Source organism: Coturnix japonica, chromosome 21 (assembly GCF_001577835.2).
Source record: "Coturnix japonica isolate 7356 chromosome 21, Coturnix japonica 2.1, whole genome shotgun sequence".
NCBI classification, from domain to species: Eukaryota; Metazoa; Chordata; class Aves; order Galliformes; family Phasianidae; genus Coturnix; species Coturnix japonica.
Window position 1 is genome coordinate 5,766,999 of NC_029536.1, and position 18,289 is coordinate 5,785,287.

General features: G+C 51.6%; 1 protein-coding gene and 1 long non-coding RNA gene across 15 annotated transcripts in view; both read left to right on the top strand.

Moving 5' to 3' along the window:
• Nucleotides 1-1,112: 1,112 nt before the first annotated feature.
• EIF4G3 (eukaryotic translation initiation factor 4 gamma 3) overlaps nt 1,113-18,289 on the top strand; it is an 87,772-nt gene continuing 70,595 nt past the window's right edge. For all 14 annotated transcript variants that reach the window (XM_032448682.1, XM_032448687.1, XM_032448683.1 and 11 more), the window contains exon 1: nt 1,113-1,318. In XM_032448682.1, the coding sequence (XP_032304573.1) occupies nt 1,128-1,318 (191 nt within the window). In that variant the 5' untranslated portion in view covers nt 1,113-1,127. The remainder of the gene's footprint in view (nt 1,319-18,289) is intronic.
• Nucleotides 1,501-9,342, top strand: LOC107323310. The gene is made up of 2 exons (XR_004309455.1): nt 1,501-2,057; nt 3,774-9,342. It is a non-coding gene; the product is annotated as an uncharacterized LOC107323310 (long non-coding RNA).

Here is an 18,289-nt window from a genome sequence, read left to right on the forward strand (position 1 = left end):
AACTCAACTCCCTGCTATGTGCAGGGTCACCAACCACCAGCCCAGGCTGCCCAGAGCCACATCCAGCCTGGCCTTAATGCCTGCAGGGATGGGGCATCCACAGCCTCCTTGTGCAGCCTGCTCCTTTTCCCAAGGCCATGGTAGCTCTGCAGTCCCTGTTGAACTCCTCTGGCTCGCTGCTGCTGGCAAGGAAGCACCAAAGTGTCGGTGGGGCTGCAAACCCGTTGGCGGTGCCCAGGTGCTCATCCAGCATCAAAACACGCAGGACTAGGGGGAGGGCACGGATCCAGGCTGCCCTTGCTGGGGCTGGCCGAGCCTGCGGGCTGCATTGGGCGACGAGCGGCGGGTCCCCGCACCGCCGAGCGGTACCGAAGCGTCTCCGGAGCCGCTCGGCCGCCCAGCCGAACACGCCCGAAGCCACCGCCCGAGCGGCTCCGAAAATCCCCGAGCGCAGCCCGAGTGGGCGGGAACATCTGCTCCGAGCCGTCCGAAACTTCCCGAACTCCCCCGCGCCCGCGGCCTCCGGAGCGAGCCGAAGTTTCCCGAGAGCGAGGGGTCACGGGAGGCGCCGGGGGGGGGCGGGGAGGGGAGCGAGGCGCGTGCGCCCGCGAAGGTCTCCGGAAGAAGCCGAGGTTTCCCGAGCGCTCGTCGCCGGCGAACGGCTCCGGAAACAGCCGAAGGTTGCCGAGCGCCGGCGGGCCGAGCGGCTCCGGAGCGGCCCGAAGGCGCCCGAGCGTCCGTCCTGCCGGACTGCTGGAGGCGGCCGCAGCGCCATGTTTGATGCTCCGCTACTTCAGTGAGGAAAATCCGCCGGCATCGCCCGAGAGCCGCCACCGCGAAGGGCGCCGCCGCCCCCGGGGAGGGGCACCGAGACCCCCCGCCGCCGGCGGCCCATGAGCATCGCGGCCTGAGCCGCCCCCCCTCCCCCCCCCCCGCCGGCCCCGCGCCGTCCCCTCCCCGCGCCGAACCCTCGGGAGCCGCGTTGTCACGGAGACCGGCGCCGGTGCCGGCCCGCCGCGCTGCCCCGGCCGCCGTCCCGGCCCCCGGCCCGCTGCCCGCTCCCGCGGCCCGGCTCCCCCCCGGCCCCGGCCCCGCTCCCCCCCGGGGGGTGGTGGCTCCGCTCGGCGATGAGTTTACCGCAGAAGGCGGCTTTGAAACCCGGCGCGGCGGCGGCGGCGGCGGCAGCGGGGCCCGGCCCCGGGAGTGGGGCGACGGCTGCGGCGGCGGGGCCGCCTCCCCCCCCGGCTCCCCCTCACCCGACGGCGGCGCCCGCGCCTCACCCCGCCATCAGGGCCCTGCCGCCCGCGGCGCCCCAGCAGTATCCTTTGCCCCGGGCGGAGAATTGGGGGGGGCGGTGTGGGGGTACCGGGCTGCCCTCCGCTCGGCGGGTGGGGGCGGGGAGTGGGCCCGGTGGGCCGCGGGGTGTGTGTGTGTGTTGGGGGAGGGGGGTGCACCTGCCGGGGGTGGGGCCGCCCCCGGGGTTGGGGCTGTGTATGTGTGTATAGGGGGGCCCTGTGTGTGTGTGTGTGTGTGTGTGTGTTGTTCATCCCCTCCCCCCCCCGGTGAACTTTAAGTTGGAGGATGCTCTGCAGGTAAGTGCCGTGTTGTGTTGTGCTGGGGGCTGTGCCGTGGGATGCCCCGACACCCGTGACACTGGTGGGGGAGAAGCTGTGTTCTAACTTGCCGTGAAGAGGCTGAGGCCCTTCCTGGGGGCGTGAGGGGCTTCGGGGAAAGCCCGTGTGCTCAGCAGCACTTCGGGTGTCTGCTCTGCCAGCCCCCGCTGCCCCATCGCTGGGGGATCGCTGTAGTGCTTGAGCGTGGTTTGGGCCTGTGTGGGGTGACTTCTATCCGAGCGTGGAGCCGTGGGATGTGTTTGCTCAGCGTGTTCCCTGCGTGGAAGCGTTCCATTGCTCTCACTTTCAGTTTTGAGGTAGGAAAGCAGAGCCCTGCTGCGATCGGTTCAGATCCATTGTTTTGATGAGCTTCCGGCCGGGCCTGACCACAAATAACGCTGCTGAAGTCACGGGGCTGCTGGCGCTATGGAGTGTTTGGGTCAGGTGAGAGCTGGGAAGGAGTGAGGCTGTGCTGGAGGGTTGTGCTCTGCTCCCAGCGTGCTGTTGAGATCCCCATGTGCTGCTGGGATCCCCATGTGGGCTTTCGTGGGGGAAAGCAGCACGGAACTGCTGTCACTACCATCAGCAGCGCTTGGTGAGTGAAGGCGCTGCTGTGGGAGCCTCTCGGTTTAGGTGCAGGCATTATGGCTTCTCTGGAGGGGCCCTCCCAGCACTGCTGGTGCTGCTGGGTGCCTTGGGCTGGGAGCGCACTGCTTTCCCCAAGCACACACCTCCAAAGAGCTGTGAGGGGTTTGGGTGCTTCTCTGAGCTTGGTGGTGCTCTGTCGTGGGCAGGGCAGGAGCACACTGCCTTGGGGTGAGCTTTGTTAGTGGTGTGTGTGTGTGTGTAAGGGGGAGGGTGGGGGTTGAAGCCTGGTTTCCCTCTGTGGGTAGAGCATGGGGGGGAAGGCGTGACCCCAAAGTGAGACAGAAGTGGGTGGCCAGAGGGCAGTGCTGTAGGTGGGATGGCAGCAGCACTCCTGAACTATTGGATTGGTCACCTGCCCTTGTCGCAGACACTGAGCTGGTGCCTTCTCATTCAGCCACATCCTGCTCTGGAAGTTGTGCGCTTCCAGGTGGGAAACAAAAGCTGTTGCCTTTTTATCAGTGCTGCTCCGAAGTGAGGCTGGAGTTCACTGGAGCTTTACTGAAGTCTAGAGGGTCATCTGAGTTCAGCCTTATTTTTAGCTCCATTTGGTTTGGGGCTTTTTTTTTTTTGCTGTTTTGGTTCCGCTGTTGAGGCAGAATTACCCATGGCAGGTGAACTGGAGGTGCAGCTCTGTACAGCTCATGGCTGGGCTCTGCTTGTCTGTGTGGGGGCTGTTGGCTGATAGGAGCCATCGTGCCACCACAGATGAAGGTGACGTGTCTGTAGGTAGATGGGTGGTGGTGCTGGCTCAGGCTTTTTAAACTACAGCTCTTTGCACGTGGTGAACTTTGTGTCTTTGGAAGCATGTGGTTTCAGCGTCACACGGAATTAAAGGGCTGTATGTATGACTGGAAAAGCAGAATTGGGGGGGAGAAAGCCATGCAAGAAAAAGGTTTTCTTGCTTTGTGTGCCGCCCTGGTCCTGTATGGGATGGATGGGGTGGGTCTGTATTGCTGTGAAGTGATGCTTTGGGAATGCTTTTATCAAACATCACCTTAGATCTGCCCATTTTTGCTTGGCTGTCAGGCTGTCCCTGAGGAGCAGGTTGTTGTGCAGCAAGGCTTCCTCCATAAAGCCTGGCACCAAGGAGGTGCACTGCGGGCTGCCTGCTCCCTGCAGCCCTTCATGTTTGCAAGTTGCTTTGTGTTCAATGCACAGCGCTTCTTCCCTTCCCTCCATGCACCCACTTACGCACTTCCGAAGGTACTTTTGTGTGTGTTGTAACCGTTTGCTCTTCAAAAAGTCCTCGTGCTGTGAATAAATATGGCGGATCAATATAATTAGGTCACCAGTGTCTTCCCAGTCCAGACCTGCGCTACAGAGGGCAAATAGATCAGTATGTGCCATACTCAGGACTGTTGCTTAAAAGTCTGTCTCTGTCCTTTGATTCCATTTCTGAGGAGCAGAAAGGAAGGGTTGGCATTTGTGTGTGTGCAGTACCTTTCTGTGCATAGAAGCTCTGGTTTTGCAGGTGTTCTTGGCTAACTTGATGTGTGTTTCTGTTCCTACAAGGTGCCCTGGCTGGCTGCGCTCAGGCCCTTCCAGCAGTAGCTCTGTCAGGATACGTGTGCAGAAGTGGAGGAGAGCCATGTGAACACAGGATGGGGATGGGATGTTGTTCATGATCTAACTGGAGCTTTGGGATAAAGGTGTTTGAAGAACTGGTTGTAAAAGGAGAGAGGTGGGTAGGAAGGGAGGACTGGGGTGAGCTTGGAGGTAATTCCTCAATTCCTATTGGCAGTATGAGCCTCCTTGGCTGAGCAAAGGGGCACAAGGGCCAGCTGTGTTGCCTGTGAAATGTTTCTGTTTTAAATATATGTGAAGCCTTGAAGGCTGTGGAATCGTTAAGATTGGAAAAGACCGTTAAAATCATGTAGTCCAATCATCAACCTGTAGTCCAACCATCAACCCATCTTCATTCTTAGGAGGGTTTGCAGTAGGAGAGCATCCTCTGAAAGCACAACAAGTGGAGGAACTGCTCTGCAGAGGAGGAGCAGGCACAGGGCGTGAGTATATAGCCAAATATTGAGTGCTTTTAGACCTCGGCTGTCTCCCATGCTGATATTCCCCAGCCTTGGCATATCTCAGAGTCCTTTCAAGCAGAAATAGCTTTAATTTATTTAACGACAAAAGCTGATCATGTTATAGCGCAGATGTGTCACTTTACTGGCTTTATAAGATTTTGTGGTGCAATGTCTTAGAGAAAGCCATTCTTCCAAAAATGGGATTTGCAACAGCTTGTTTTCTTCTCATGTCTGGAGCTGTGCCGGCCTGTGTTCTATGGCAGAAGTCTGCAGGACGAGGTTGCTTTACTCACAGGTGTATCTATTTTGTTGTACCCATTTCAGAACGTGGTAAGAAGTTGACTGGGGAGTGGTGGGAGAACTAGAAGAACAAAGTGCCCTGCTCAGCATTGGGACGCAGGATGCCCATCTGCATGTGCGGGCTTTGTTGCTGTGTTGGGCCTGAAAGGCTCTTTCATGTCAGCAGCTCGTGCTGGGCTGTGTGGAGCTGGTGCATTTGCTCTGGTTTTGTTTCATGGGAAGAGTTAGCAGCGAAGGCCTCTTTTTAGAGATAACCTATATTTTCTTTTTCTCCCTAATCCAGCATTTTCAGGGCTAGTCAACTGTCAAGTTTAGTTGTGCGTAAATCCTCTAATATGATTAGAGTTGCTGGAATTTTCACTCCGAGGAATTAGAGGTGGGTAGTATCGCTGCTTTACAGGCATTTCTTTAGTGGGAAGCTGCATCTGTGACTGGATGTCTGCTTGTAATTGCACAGGCTTTTCTGGTGTGAATGAGCAGGAGGGTGTTTGCTGCAGGGCTTGAGGTGCCGTGCTCTGGGCAAGCTCAGGAGCTTATTTTCCCATTCTGAAAGCTGGTGTGACTTCTCAGTGTTCCATGTTTGCACTTGGAGGTACTTCCAAGAGCTTCTTGTAGGCACAGTTTTCCTTTCTGGGCTGTGGACTTGGTTTTGCCTCCCAAATAGGAAATGATGTGGGGCAGCTGGGAAGAGAAAACAGGATGCGTTCTTAAAAAATAAAGTCAAATAAAGTAAAGGATGAAAGGGAGGAGAACAGAAGGAGCGTTTAGGCCAGTGATGTTCTCAGGTACGTGTTATCCCTGTGCTGTGTTTTGTGACTCGGGGAGGTGTCCTGGAGCATGCTCTCTCCTCATAGCAGGTGATGGCACACTGTTGCTGATGGGACTTGAGTCAAATTGCTGCCAGGCACGTAACTGGGTTAATGGGGCAGCGCTTTTTTATTTCGTGAAAGGAAAATTACATGTTCTCTATTGTTAAAAGTTGTTTTTATGTCCGCTTTGCTCTTCAGTCATCTGAGATGGCCAGAAATGGGCTGCTTTCCTACACAGAGCAAGGCCCCAAGGCTTCCCTAGGTTATACCAGATCTAAGTCAACCCCACCACGAAAGTAATGCGTGTCTGCTGTTGGTTGTAATGTCTCTTTGTGTCCTTTATCTGGGTGGGAGTTGATGTATTTCTAGAGCTCTAAACAAGCCTGAGGAAAAGCAAAGTGACTTCTAAACTGCATGTCTCGACAGAGGAACACATCTTTGATCCTTGCCCGGTGCCAGGAGCGTCCTTTGAAACCATTGGGGAAGTGTCGAAGAGCAGCAAGAAGAGCTCACACAGCTGAACAACTGAAATAATGCAAATATTCCTGGGCTGTAAAGCCTTTGCGGGGTGGAAGCTGCTACAAGTTGCGCTGGTTCTCTATCAGGTTGCCAAATAATGATTCCCTATTTGTTTTTGTTTCGCTTTGATTTACACCCGAGAGTGACCATGTGTGAGTTACTGAATTACCAGGAGCTTGATTTAAATGCCTGCGCTCCTGGTGGCTTTTGAGAATCTATTAGAACTTGTGCTACGGCTGTGCTAATAGCAGCCTGAAAAAGATTGCTCTCCTTTACTCATTATTATGAAGTCAGAGAAGTTGCTGTTTCTTGAGAATGGTGTTTTTCTGGGCTTGTTTTGGCCTCTTAATGGAAAGGAAAACTGAGGGAAGTCACATGTATGGTGAGCTTCAGTTTGTGGCATCTCTCCTTCCCAGTGCTGACACAGATACAAGTACCAGTTACTGAATGGTCTGTCTTCAAATGCTTTATTCTGAGCTCTGTGTTTTGGATTCTGGAGCTGTAAAATGCAAATAATTCGCCTGTCAACCTGGCTTCAACTCAGGCTGCGTGTTTCCTTCAGTGGAAGTGTTTTAAGGTAGATTTCCAAGTGCTTTTATGTCTCCTTTTGCAAAGAAAAAAGATGCAGGTTTTGTCGATACGCAGATATCGCCAAGGGGAATCCTGCGGGGTGCTCTGTGAGCTTCAGCTGCTCCACGTCCAGTGCACAACTGAACTGCTTCATTTCTAAGTGTTTAGTTCTGAGTTTGCACGCTCAGTTTGGCTGTGCAGGATTCCTGTCCTGGATCCAGCTGTGCTGCAGGGCAGTGGCACCTGGTGCTGCAGGCCTATCAGAAACGATTGCTGCTGCCAGTTGGCACTATCCCCATCTCTTTGCTGAAGCCAAAGTGTGCTTTATCAACTCAGGCTGATGTTAAGATCAATAAAGAAATGAATTAATTGTGCCGTCACCAAATTCTGATCCTGGCAGACTAAAAACATGTGAATTTTATGGTGGAGACCTCTGTCCAGAATGTCTTATTGAATGTCGGTAGGGGGAATAGTCAGCAAAAGCTTTCTAGTGAAGTGTGTGTGTCTTAATGAGGGTTCTGGTGAGGAGAGGTGCAGGAGCTTCTATTACTGGGCTGTGGGTCTTTGGAGATGGGTGTTAGTCAGCCTGGGGAGCTCCTATGGAAGAATGCAGAGCTCTGCTGACAGCGTAGGGCTGCCTCCCTCTGTGCTGGGATGTGCTGAAAGCAGGGATGGCTCTTTGTCTCTGCAATGGAGCTGGCATTGTCATGGCTGAGCCAAAATGCCCCGAGGTCACTTGGGAGCAGCTTGGGGCAGCCTGCTGAGCTCTGCTTCCAGGAGAAGGCTGAAGTGCTTCCTGAGAGGAGGAGCTTGGGCTGCTCTTCCTTAAGATCTAGCTCCATTCTTAGCTTGATGTGCTTTTCTTGATGAATAGAGGACATCAGAGTTCTGTCATGCTTGATGAGGGTAGGTCACAAATGTTCCTGCATTGCACAGGGAGAAGCAGAAGTGTGGTTTGATGGAGTGATGTGTCATATAACTGTCCTGCTCATACCACAGCTCCAGGGTCTGCCATTGGGGTGTGGGACCTCTGAACATCTGCAGCTGTGGGGTGGGAGAAGCAGTGCCAGGGCTGCTGCGTGCTGGAGCTTCTGGAAGGTGCTGGGATGCCTTTAGAGCTTGCTGCTGGAGGGAGGAGCGATGTGTGGCTGCCTGGCTCCTCTCTGCTCTGCACCACAGGCAGCCTGGGGTGTTTGCTTCGGTCCCCTCCTGTTCTAAAGCATCCAACACAAAGCTCAGTGCTACCAGATGGAAGCAAACCATTTTCTTCCTTTCCTCCCTGCACCTGAGTGTTTGTCTTGATGTCTCCTGCATACAGAGAGGTCTGAGCAGGCAGAAGGTATGGATGGGTCCTGAGCTTCCTTCCATGGGGTGGCATATCATGTCCATACATCTTCGTGTGTGAAGAAGTGGATGTTCAGAGCATTGGATCACAGAGGCCTGGACCTCCTGTCCAGCTGGAAATAAAGATTCTGAAGGGGAATGGCGAGGTATTAGGAAACTGGGAGCTGAAGTGCCCGTTCCTTCTCACAAGTTCTTGGGAGGACAGTCAGTCTGGGTGACAACACTGCTGTCACCGTGATGGTTCCTGACAGACTGACCAGCAGGGTGTTATGTTTTCATGTGAAGTTGCAGTGTGAAGTATTAGAGATGTGGTAGGAAGCACAGCCTGGTGAGTGGGGCACACCATGAGGCTGGTGAGTCCCGATGGCTGTCCCTGTAGAGCAGAGAGGTGTGTCTGTGTGGTGGCCTTGGCAGCTGGAGCAGCTGATCTGCGTTTGTATGGCACGAGGAGGGCAGTGGGTGGGCTGGGAGCAGTTCTGTGTGAATGAAATGTCTAGGAGGGTAAAAATGAAATCTGGGCTTGGAGGTGAAAATCACTGAGCGTTGCTGCAGTGCTGGAGTCTGGCTTGGAAGCTTCCTTTCCCTTCTTATCTTGTAACGACGTGCCCCAGATGCAGGTCATTGCTATACTGGAGGGGAGCTGGAGATGGATGGCTTCACTTGGTGAGTTTTGTGCTGGGAAGGCAGATATAGCAGCACTGAAGGTTGTGGTGGGCTGTGAGCTGGTGGGCTGAAACTGAGGTGGTGGGGCTTTTGGTTTTGTTTCTTTCTGGGGTATCTAATAATCTCCCACTGGAAAAGCACAATGTTGTATCTTTCGATCAAGCTTGGTATTGCCCTTAGTGCCCCAGTCCCTGCCCTGCTTTGCTTTGGGATGAGCAGGGCCTGCTGCTCTGTGCTTCTCGCCTGGCTCTCACCTGGCCCTCTGCTTTCTCTGCTTGAACTCCAGTGTTCTCAGCTAACTGTGTGTCTGCAGGAAGAACTCAGTATAGAAGTAACTCAGTGTGCATTAAGTAACTGTTCTGAAGAAGGAAAAAAAAAAAAAAAAAAAAAAAAAAAAAAAAAAAAAAAGGCAAAACATGGAGTGAACAATCCCAACCTGTTGTTGCTGGCTGCGGTGGTAGTGCTGTCCTGGGGGACATCATGCCATCTCCCTGCTCAGCCCATCCCTAAATACAGCTGAGCGGTTACCAAACACTTGGTAGCCAGAGGCTGGTCTAGAAGGGCCTTGGAGAGGAAAGCAATGCTAAGATAGCTCTCTCTTCCAGGCAATGTATTTATTGATTTATTTTTCTTTTTTCCTTCTGTTGTAGCCAATTGCAAAAGTAAATGCCGTTAGCAGGATGCAGAGGACCTTCTCTTGCTGCACCAAGCTGAGAAATGCCTCGTGCCGGCTGGTGGTTTCTTGCCTCCCAGCCTGGTTCGTTTTTAGATGCCCAAGGGCATTTTGAGACTGTTGCAACTTCATTTTACATTGTGTTTATATGAAACAGACCAAAAAAAAAAAAAAAAAAAGATGCAGTGCTTTGCCAAGTGTTTCTGGAAAGAACAAGCTTGGTGGATAATCGTTTTCATGTTCTACCTGCTCCTTGGTGTGTTAAAGCTACAGAAGAATCTTCTCTGCCCTGAATGAAGGCTTTGAGGGATTAGCCTTCAAGTAGTCACTTGAGGTATGTTGATTAAGAAATATCCTCAGTGCTAGATTTAATCAAGATTTGAATCATGGAGTTACAACTAACTGTTGCTCCTGGGATCTCATGAACTTCCAGGCGTGTTGCTCCCCGGGTTATCTGTGCTGTCACTCTGGAGTGGACTGAGCTGACTGCCCTGTGACAGCTCAGAGCTGCTCCAGCCCTGCAGTGGCTGTGGCATGGCTCTATGGGAGCTCGGTGAGTCCACCCTGCTGGAGTTGGGCTTATCCTTGCTTTGCTGAAGTGCCCTGAGCCTGCAGAGAGCCTGGACTTGGGAAATTGCCTTTAAGAATATGGGAAGTGCAGCAAAATGGTCCTTGCACCAACCCAGGAGTGGTTGCCCCACAAATAGCAAAGGGCAGCACATGTGCCTGGCAGATGCTCCTTGGTAACATCACTTGTGTAGTGGTAATATCAACTTCCCCTTAGGAACATTCAGATCTCCTTGGGGCAGAAGGCAGCTGAAGCTTGTGTGGAGTTAACCATGTGGTGCTCTGAATCGAAGAGTTCTTTAACCATCAGTTGGAATAGGGGTGAGATCTTGTTCCCCTCCTGGGGAGGGCTGTGTGCACGGTGTCTGTGCCACCGTGGGTGGGACAGCAGAACTTCCCATCTCAGTGGGCTCAGGCAGCTGCAAAACGTGACCGAATCAGGACGAATTAGGTGGTTAAAAGCTCTGTGCCCCTTGGTTCACAGTTCAGTAAAAACATGGGGTGTAAAGGCAGGAAGCCATTCCTGACCATGCTTTGAAGGGGCTTACTCCGCTCACAGTGTTTGTCCCTGCTGTCCTGTCTGTGCTGTACAGAGAACGCTGCCCCGCAGCCTCTGTCCTCATCCCGTTTGATATCTGAACACTGGCATTTTGTTACTGCAGCTCAAAACGTGTGTTGGCCTCAGCTGGTATTTCTGGGTTGTATGAAGCTAAAACAAGTGGGACAAACACATTGAGATTCACCTGAAGGCAGAGCGTGCTGCCACGCGGACCTTCCTGGAGCTCGTGTGTCTGTGGTGGCAGCAGTACAGCTTTGCAGTGAAGGGGTTCAATTGAAGTTGCTGCTGGAGCTGAATGTGTAGCAGACGTTCAAAAAGGCAAAATGAAGAGGTGATGTTAGAGCTGGAAAACCCCGCTCTGAGCAGCCGCAGGTACCGTGTGCAGCACGAGAGGTTTTGCTTCAGAAGCTTTTTATTTAAGTTCCTCTTCCCCACATTACGGCCCTCTCCACCTGCAAAGAAACAAAGGAGGGTTTGTGCCCAGAGCACGGGGATGTCCAACACCAGGCTGCCCTTAATGAGGCCCTCCCTGCTTCGCAGCGCTCCAACAGATCGGCGCTTCCAAAAAGATCTTTATCGTAGCAGTTGAGAACGGGAGTCCTTTTAGTATAAAACAACCTGAAAGGAAGCGGCATCCTGTGCAAACTGCGGCTTTGTGCGTGCTCACGTAATGGGCTATCAATCAAAGTTAATTAAAACCAGGGTAACCGTGGAGTTTTGCTCCCTTTTAGCTCAGCCGTGGCACAGGGAAAAAAAAGTTTCATCTTTACAAGCTGCTCTCCCAGAAGTTATTGCTGCGATTGCAGTTAAGCCCTTGCCTTAAAGGCAGTGAAATTAATTTGCTTGTTTTTATAGAGAAATTTCTTGCCTGTTGGCCAACTCCAAAAATAACTGTGGAGTCCCTAGAAGCGAAGTGTGTGCTTCAGTGCAGCATCAGTTGGTGCAGAAAGACAGGGTTTGCCAGGCAGCGTGCACTGCTTTGCTCCTGCATCTCCCTGAGCAGCAGAGGGTGCACGATGGGCTGCACTGTGTGCCAGGACCCACATCCAGCTCCTGCAGCCCTGCTGGTGAGCGGGTGGTGCTGTGCTGCTCAGAGCTGGCTGTGTTGGAGCACCCCGCTCCCCTCGCAGCCTGGCAGCTGAGGAGTCGTCCCCTGAAGAGACAGTACCCTTCTTCCTCCCACCCTCACTTTCTTTCTGCTATATATTGGGCCGCTGAATAGGCTTGCATTGACCGGGTAACAAAGAAGTCTTTCAGGCCCTAGCTTTAGCCACAGCCAGTGTGCTGTGGGCTTTTGTTAATACTTTCAGTCCCCGCTTTCTCTTTCAGCAGCCCTCACTCTCATTGTTAATACATTTCAGGAGCTGCGATGATATTTCTGCATTCATTTTGTTTGCTCAGTTTGCAGGAAAAGTTGCAGAGAGCTGAGAGGGAGCAGAGAGCGGTGCGTGCTGCGGGCAGATCCCCATGGAGCAGGATGTGGGTGAGAGCTGTGGGGCTGCTCACTCGCCTCCCTCTGCTGCTGGGTCTGTCTCCACGTTCTCCTGGTTAGTTCTGGTCTGGCATTGGGAAGCGGAAGAGGAAGGCCCTTCCTGGCACAGCTGGCTCTGCTAATTGGCTGTGAGGTGCATGGAGAGCATTGTTCATGAGTTGTAAATTCATTCAGTGTCTTCCCAAGTGGATGGAACGTGTGGCTTTGTTTTGCAAGTGGAGGATGCGTGTGTGTGCTCCTTCCTACCAGCAGGTCGAGATGAGTGAAAACCAGGCTACTTCTCTGTTTCTGTGCTAGTAAATCTGAAAGCTGCTGGAAGGTGCTTTCTAATCATTCTAAAACATCAATGTGGGAATTAATTCCTGGAAATCAAACGTTAGGAAGCAGCTGATTGAAGGGCTGATGCAGAGCAGGCACGCAGAAATAAAGATGAATGCATCCAAGAGGGAGGTGGATGATGTTAAGGTTGTCTCTTCTCCACTGCAGCCCATTGCTGGGGCTTGGAGACAAACCGAGTGGTGATGGGGATGGTGGTGGCATTGAACTCCTGCCCTCAGTGCTGTCGTGGTGCCCATACTACCATATACTATCATGTACTTTGGAGCTTCTCAGCACACCTCCTTTTTTCCCCAAATTAGGTGGATTTTCAGCACTCTAAGCTGCTGTTTAATGGAATGAAAAGCTGTGTTGTCTTCCACTCAATGAGAGCATAAATTGTGGTGCTCGGAGCAATAAGTGTGACTGTATTTCTGCACCTTTTAAAGGGTCGTGTGAGTGAGGCCAATATCTCATGGCACCATTCTGTTAAATGGGATAGAACAGATTTGGAAGCACTTTGCACAGTAGAAGGTGGAGATGTGGTGGATGCCATCGCTCCTGGGAGGAAGCTCCCAGCATTATTGCAGATGTAGATCATTGCTTGGAAGGTTTCCTTAGCCCTGTGCCCCCCCCCCCCCCAAATAATAATAATAATAATAATAATAATAATAATAATAATAATAATAATAATAATAATAATAAATATATATATATATATATATATATATAATAAAAATCTGCTATTTCCTTAATTATTCCAAAGGAGTTCTTGTAGTCAGGGCCAGCCTTACGAGTGCTCAGCTGCACACTGTGAACGCCCCTCCTGCCCTGCTAAATGTTGTCTTTAGTTCTGTTTTTCTTGTCATAGGGACTGGTTCTGGTTTTTCAGTTGTTCTTTTGTTATTTTTTTTCAGCTTTTGTAAGTAAATGCCTGGGGTGATCTCACTGTGTGGCAGTGTAGCGCTATAGGGGGAGTCTGAATGTTAAATAAAGCACCATCTGAATTCCTCCCAGTTTCCTGTATGAAGAGATGGGCCTTGCCCAGTGTCTGGAAGGCGAATGAATTCAGGCCCTCACAGATTGAGGGGAAATAAATCTGAAGGCCGTGGGGTCTTCACTGTGCTTAGGGGTATGGAACGTGTCTGTGAGACAGCACTAAAGCTGTCCTTACCACTTCTAGTTAATTTGGTGCCGAATTTTCCCAACTGATAATAAGAGGGTGTTTTTCCTTGCATCTTCAGCCAACTAAATGCAGTGGCAGAGGGTTTTTATTGGTATGTGTTATCCTGACCCTCTGTGCCCCTTGCTGTGAGATCCCTGTTCACGTTGTGCAGCTCCTGTGGGCCTCAATGGAAGGTTCCTGTAATCAGAGTCTTGGGCTGAAGAGCCTTGGCGAATGTTTTGACCTTGGGTGCCCCTTTCATTGCTGCTCTTTTTGTACCTTTGATGTTAACAATGGCTACTGGAGTACAAAGTGTGGGAGATGCACTGGAAATAAATATGGATTTGCTTGCTGTTATACGTCCTCACGCTAGGTGTCTTAGTACTGCTTTTCGTGCAGACTCTCCCATCTCAAGTGTCTGTCCTCTTGAGATCTGCTTACTTTTTTTTTTGTAGTATCATAGAATGACTTGGGTTGGATCCTCAAGGATCATCAGGTTCCTGGGCTCTGCCACATGTAGGGCTGTCAGGCACTAGATGAAGTACTTGACCAAATTGCCCAGGGCCCCATCCAGTGCGGCCTTAAATGTGGTGCATCCACAGCCTCTCTGGGACTTGTTTGAACATGGGAGCCTTCTTGGAAGTAGGTGCTTTGTGTGGGGACGTGGATGGTTTGGCGCAGCCCCACACCAAAATTCAAGCTTCAGAGATGAGATTCAGGAGGTTCTGTCACTCCTTTGCCAAATAACCATTGCATTTGAAAAGCTTTTCCAGGTGCCAGAACCCCAGATTGCTTTCTCTCTTGATGAATATCACGAATGTCCACTTCTTACGTTCCTCCACAGCCATCTATCCACATCTTCCCAAAGAAAGTGCAGCTCAGCTGTCCCTGTTTTGAGGGTGTTACTGCAGCTGCAGGTGAGACCTTAGCCCTGCTGAGATCATCACCAGCAACCCTTGTGTAACCTAGTGCTGGGACTGCTGTGAGCACAGGGACAGCTCTGATATGCTCAGCAGAGGGGTTGAATGCCTTGGAAGGAAAAAATGTGGTTATTATTTTTAACTTCAACTGACTGTAAGAGCCTCTCTTTCTCCAGCGAGGTTATGGCATACCTGGTAGGGGTAAAGACTTACAAGAGCTGATCATCAGTGTGTGTTTCACTCAGGTATTTACAAGGTAAAATAATGCAAAATTAAAACAGTTGAGTGGAAAGCAGGCTGTCTCCCTGGTTGGCTGAATGGCTCACAGTAACACTGAGCAGAGGTTACAGGTTGGGATGCGAGCATTGTCGCTCTGCAGCCTCAATGTTTCTTTTTCCTCTTGGCTGCCAGGGCTCCCGTGTGTTGTCCTCAGAAGAGGCATCTCTAAGTATTTTGATGCAAGTCACCCTAATGTCTGGGTAACCACCAGCAAAGGCCTTTGATAGGGCCACGCTGAGTGCTGCAGGCTGTGGCAGGTGCGGGGAAATGAATCAGAGCTCAGGTCTGCAGATCCCGCTGGGGATTTCCACTTGGGTTTCCCCTTCAGCAGAGCTGGTGGTTGTCATTACCATGCAGTGAAGGTTAATAAGAAGTGATATGAAGGGGAAGTGAGCCCACCATAGATTAAAAGTGAAGTTACTTTGACTCCTCCAGGGGATCAGTCGACCCCTGCACGTGAAGAGCAGTGAGAGGCTCAGCTCGGGCTCCTGTAGAATCTTTCATTTGGCGGAATTCTGGCTTACAGGTCCTTACAAGTTAATTTTTGAAACAAAAGATGAACTGAAGCACTTTGGATTGTTGTGAGGTTGGCCCAGGTTCAAGGCAGCGGGGTGTTTGGTTGTATTGCTTTGCATTCTGACAGTGTGGGTCTCAGTTGGGATGTGTGGGGGGGAGGTTCTGGCTGTGCTCCTCACTGGAGCACTCATCATATGGCATTAGGGAAGGTTATGGAGCAAGAGCTCCCTGCAGGGATGGGATGTGAGAGCTGTGTGCCGTGCTTTGGGAGTCCTTGAAAACTTGCTCACACTTAAATCTGGTGGAAGCCTGGGGAGGCTTTTACTGCTCCTGAGTGCAAGAGGCTTCAGTGCTTCCCCATTCAGCAGATACCCCTGTGGATGACTGGTAGGGCTTCTTGCTCTGTGCTGGATGGGCCCCTGGAAACACTCCCTGCCCGCACCAGGTGGGCTGCACTCTGCTGAGCAGCACAGGGCTGCTTCCAGACTCTCAGGGCCTTCCTGCCTAATGAAGGCCTGGGCCCAGCATCCATAGCACACTGTATCTTGCATAAATTTAGAACAGAATACAGCAAATTTTCACAGGCTGCTGCTAAATGATTCTTTCTCAAGTTATGCCAGATAACTTCATGCACCTAAGCAGCGCCGGCTTTGTGAGCGAAGGGTGCTGGCATGGCTGCAGAGCCATCTTCCAACGCTTGAGGAGCTGTGTGCACCCCTCCACCGCAGGTGTTTGGGAGCTGCTGAGGTGAAGGGCTCCCAGTGCCATACATCAGAGGAGTTTCACAAGGAAGGTGGCTTCTTAGTGACTGTAATTATCTCCTGGCTCATCTCTGCAGGGATGAGGTGGTGTGAGGACTTCACCAGTGACACCCCATCCCTGTGGGCATGGCAGGTGTGATGACTTTGAGAAGGTTCCTCGCTATTATTTTATTTTCCTTTGACTGCTGCCTTTTGTTAGTCCTATCCATTAAAATTGTGCCTTGCATGTAAGTTAGAGCCCTGTGCTCCAGTGGTATCGCATTCCTGTAACTGCTCTGCCTGCACGGACCAGGATGAGGGCTGTGCTTGTTCCTCAGCACTCGAACTGCTCCTACCTGTGATCTGTCACTCCCCAGCGCTCACGTGGGTGCCTACAGACTCCTTTCCCAGGGCACTTAATGCTTAGAACAGAACTACTTGTCCTTCAGGCCGGATATTGCTGGGGCAGTGCTGGAAAGGTGAGGGTGTTGCCTCTGTGTTTGTAGCCATGAGCCAACCTGTACAGGTTGTACATGAGCCATGAGCCAACCTGTACAGGTGTAGTACTATGGCTCCACAGATCATAAACGTTGCTGCTGAGATGAAATGGAATTTTAAGGCTGCAACCCTTGACGTGTTCTCTGTGATGCTGCAGCTTGCCAGCTGAAGGGAGCTGATGAAGTCTATTGACTTTTCCATCTCTTGAAAGAGCCTGTGTATTGTAAGAATAAAATGTGAATTTAAGAAAAAGCAGCAGCTGCTGTTTGATGGAGGAAGATGGGCCAGTGAACAAACATTTTCAAGCAAGCTGGCTGCTGAACAGTTGTCCATAGATGGGCAAGAGCTGTGCTACAGCCCCCCGTTCTCCTTGCTGGCCTGTTATAGGGCACAGCTGTAATGCAGGGGGCATCTGTGGTGCTTACAGCTGGATCCCTATCTGGCTGTAGCCCTGTTCAGTCTTTGCTTTGATAACTTCCTTTTTGGAGATGCTTCAGTGTGAGCTGCGGTGGGACAGAGCTTGGGGCTGTGCTGGAGCCAGCTCTGTCCTTACAAAGAGCTTCTTCCACCTGAAGCACCCTGTCCAGGCCAAAGAAATGATTTCCTTTGGCATCTGGGTTGACAGAGACAGGCTGAGTAGCACAAGCAGATCTCCCTGCGCTGTGTTGGGTGCATGGTGCATTGGGTTCTGCTGCATTTGCATGGCTGTGGTGCCCATGCTTACAGCTCTTCCTGCTCAGGGATCGGTGAGGTGAGGGCTGTGGGTGATTTACGTGCTGCTGAGCCATCTCCAGTTCTCCTTAATTTAGAGATACAAAACTGAGCCTGAAAGTAATGAGCTCCAGATAATTAGGTGCTTGTCTGCAGGTGTAACCAGTACGTCTGCCTACAGCTGCTGCCCCTAGTATTGCTGATTATTATTTGGAAGCATTGGGGAATGAATGAAATGCTGGAAACACTTCTCATTCACAACAAAGATGGGTTCTGCTGTACTCTTCCTCCCACCCCATTCCCTTGGCTGATGGTGAGGCTGAAGGGCAGTATAGCACAGAGCAGGATGCTGGAAGAGGGGTTTGGTGGAATGGGCTGATTGGGGTGATCGTTACACGTGTAAAATAGCCCATAACTGAAAACTTAAAGAAAATTTGGTTTTACCATTTAATACACAGAATAAGGTGATGGATTAAGAGGCCAGTTTACACAAACACTTTGTTGATCCACTTAAATTTTATAGGTCCTGACAAACAGCAATACGGTTGTGAGCATTGACTCCACATATTGCAGTGAGGGTCTTTGTATCAAGCAGTAAAATGTTGAAACAAGCTTAATAATAGCATTTGCTTGAAGATCCTTCTGGCTATAAGTAATTACAGCAGGTGGTGAATCTCAGAGCATGGTTTGCATTTGCTTGCAGCAGTAGGGCTGTAGAGATGTGCTGCTGTAGGCAGCCTGGTAGTTCAAGTTCCCCTCAGCCATGGACTGCTGATGCTGCCCAGCACCACCCGGCTGAGGGGCCCTTCCATTCCGTGCACCAGAAAGCTGCAGGTGGTGCTGAAGGTTTGGGTTTGCTGTGGTTCCAGGCTCTGTACACTCACCTGATGGCTTTGTCTCGTATTTTCATTTATTTAATGCACATTTGTGGTACAAGCAGGGCCATACAGTGGGGTTGTTTAACCCTGGGGCTGGCAGAGGGCTCACTTGTGTTGTACAAGAGGGAGATTTCAGCAAGAAATTCCTTCTGGCTGTAAGTGCTGTGCATTTGTTGTCGTATGGCATGGCAACATGGACATGTGGCAATGGGGGCTGAATTCCCCAGGTAGCAAGGAGTGCTGCAGGCAGGCTGTACTGAACTACCTTGCTTGTAGCCCCTGGAGCACTGCTCTGCCTATCCCATCCCATCCCATCCCATCAGAGCCCCAGAAGCACCACTCTGCTCATCCCATCAGAGCTCTGCCTATCCCATCCTATCCCGTAGGAGCCCTGGGAGCACTGCTCTGCCCATTCCATCCCATCCCTTTGGAGCCCCAGTAGTGCTGTGCTGCCCACCCAGTGCCTGCATTTGCCAGAAGCCAGGT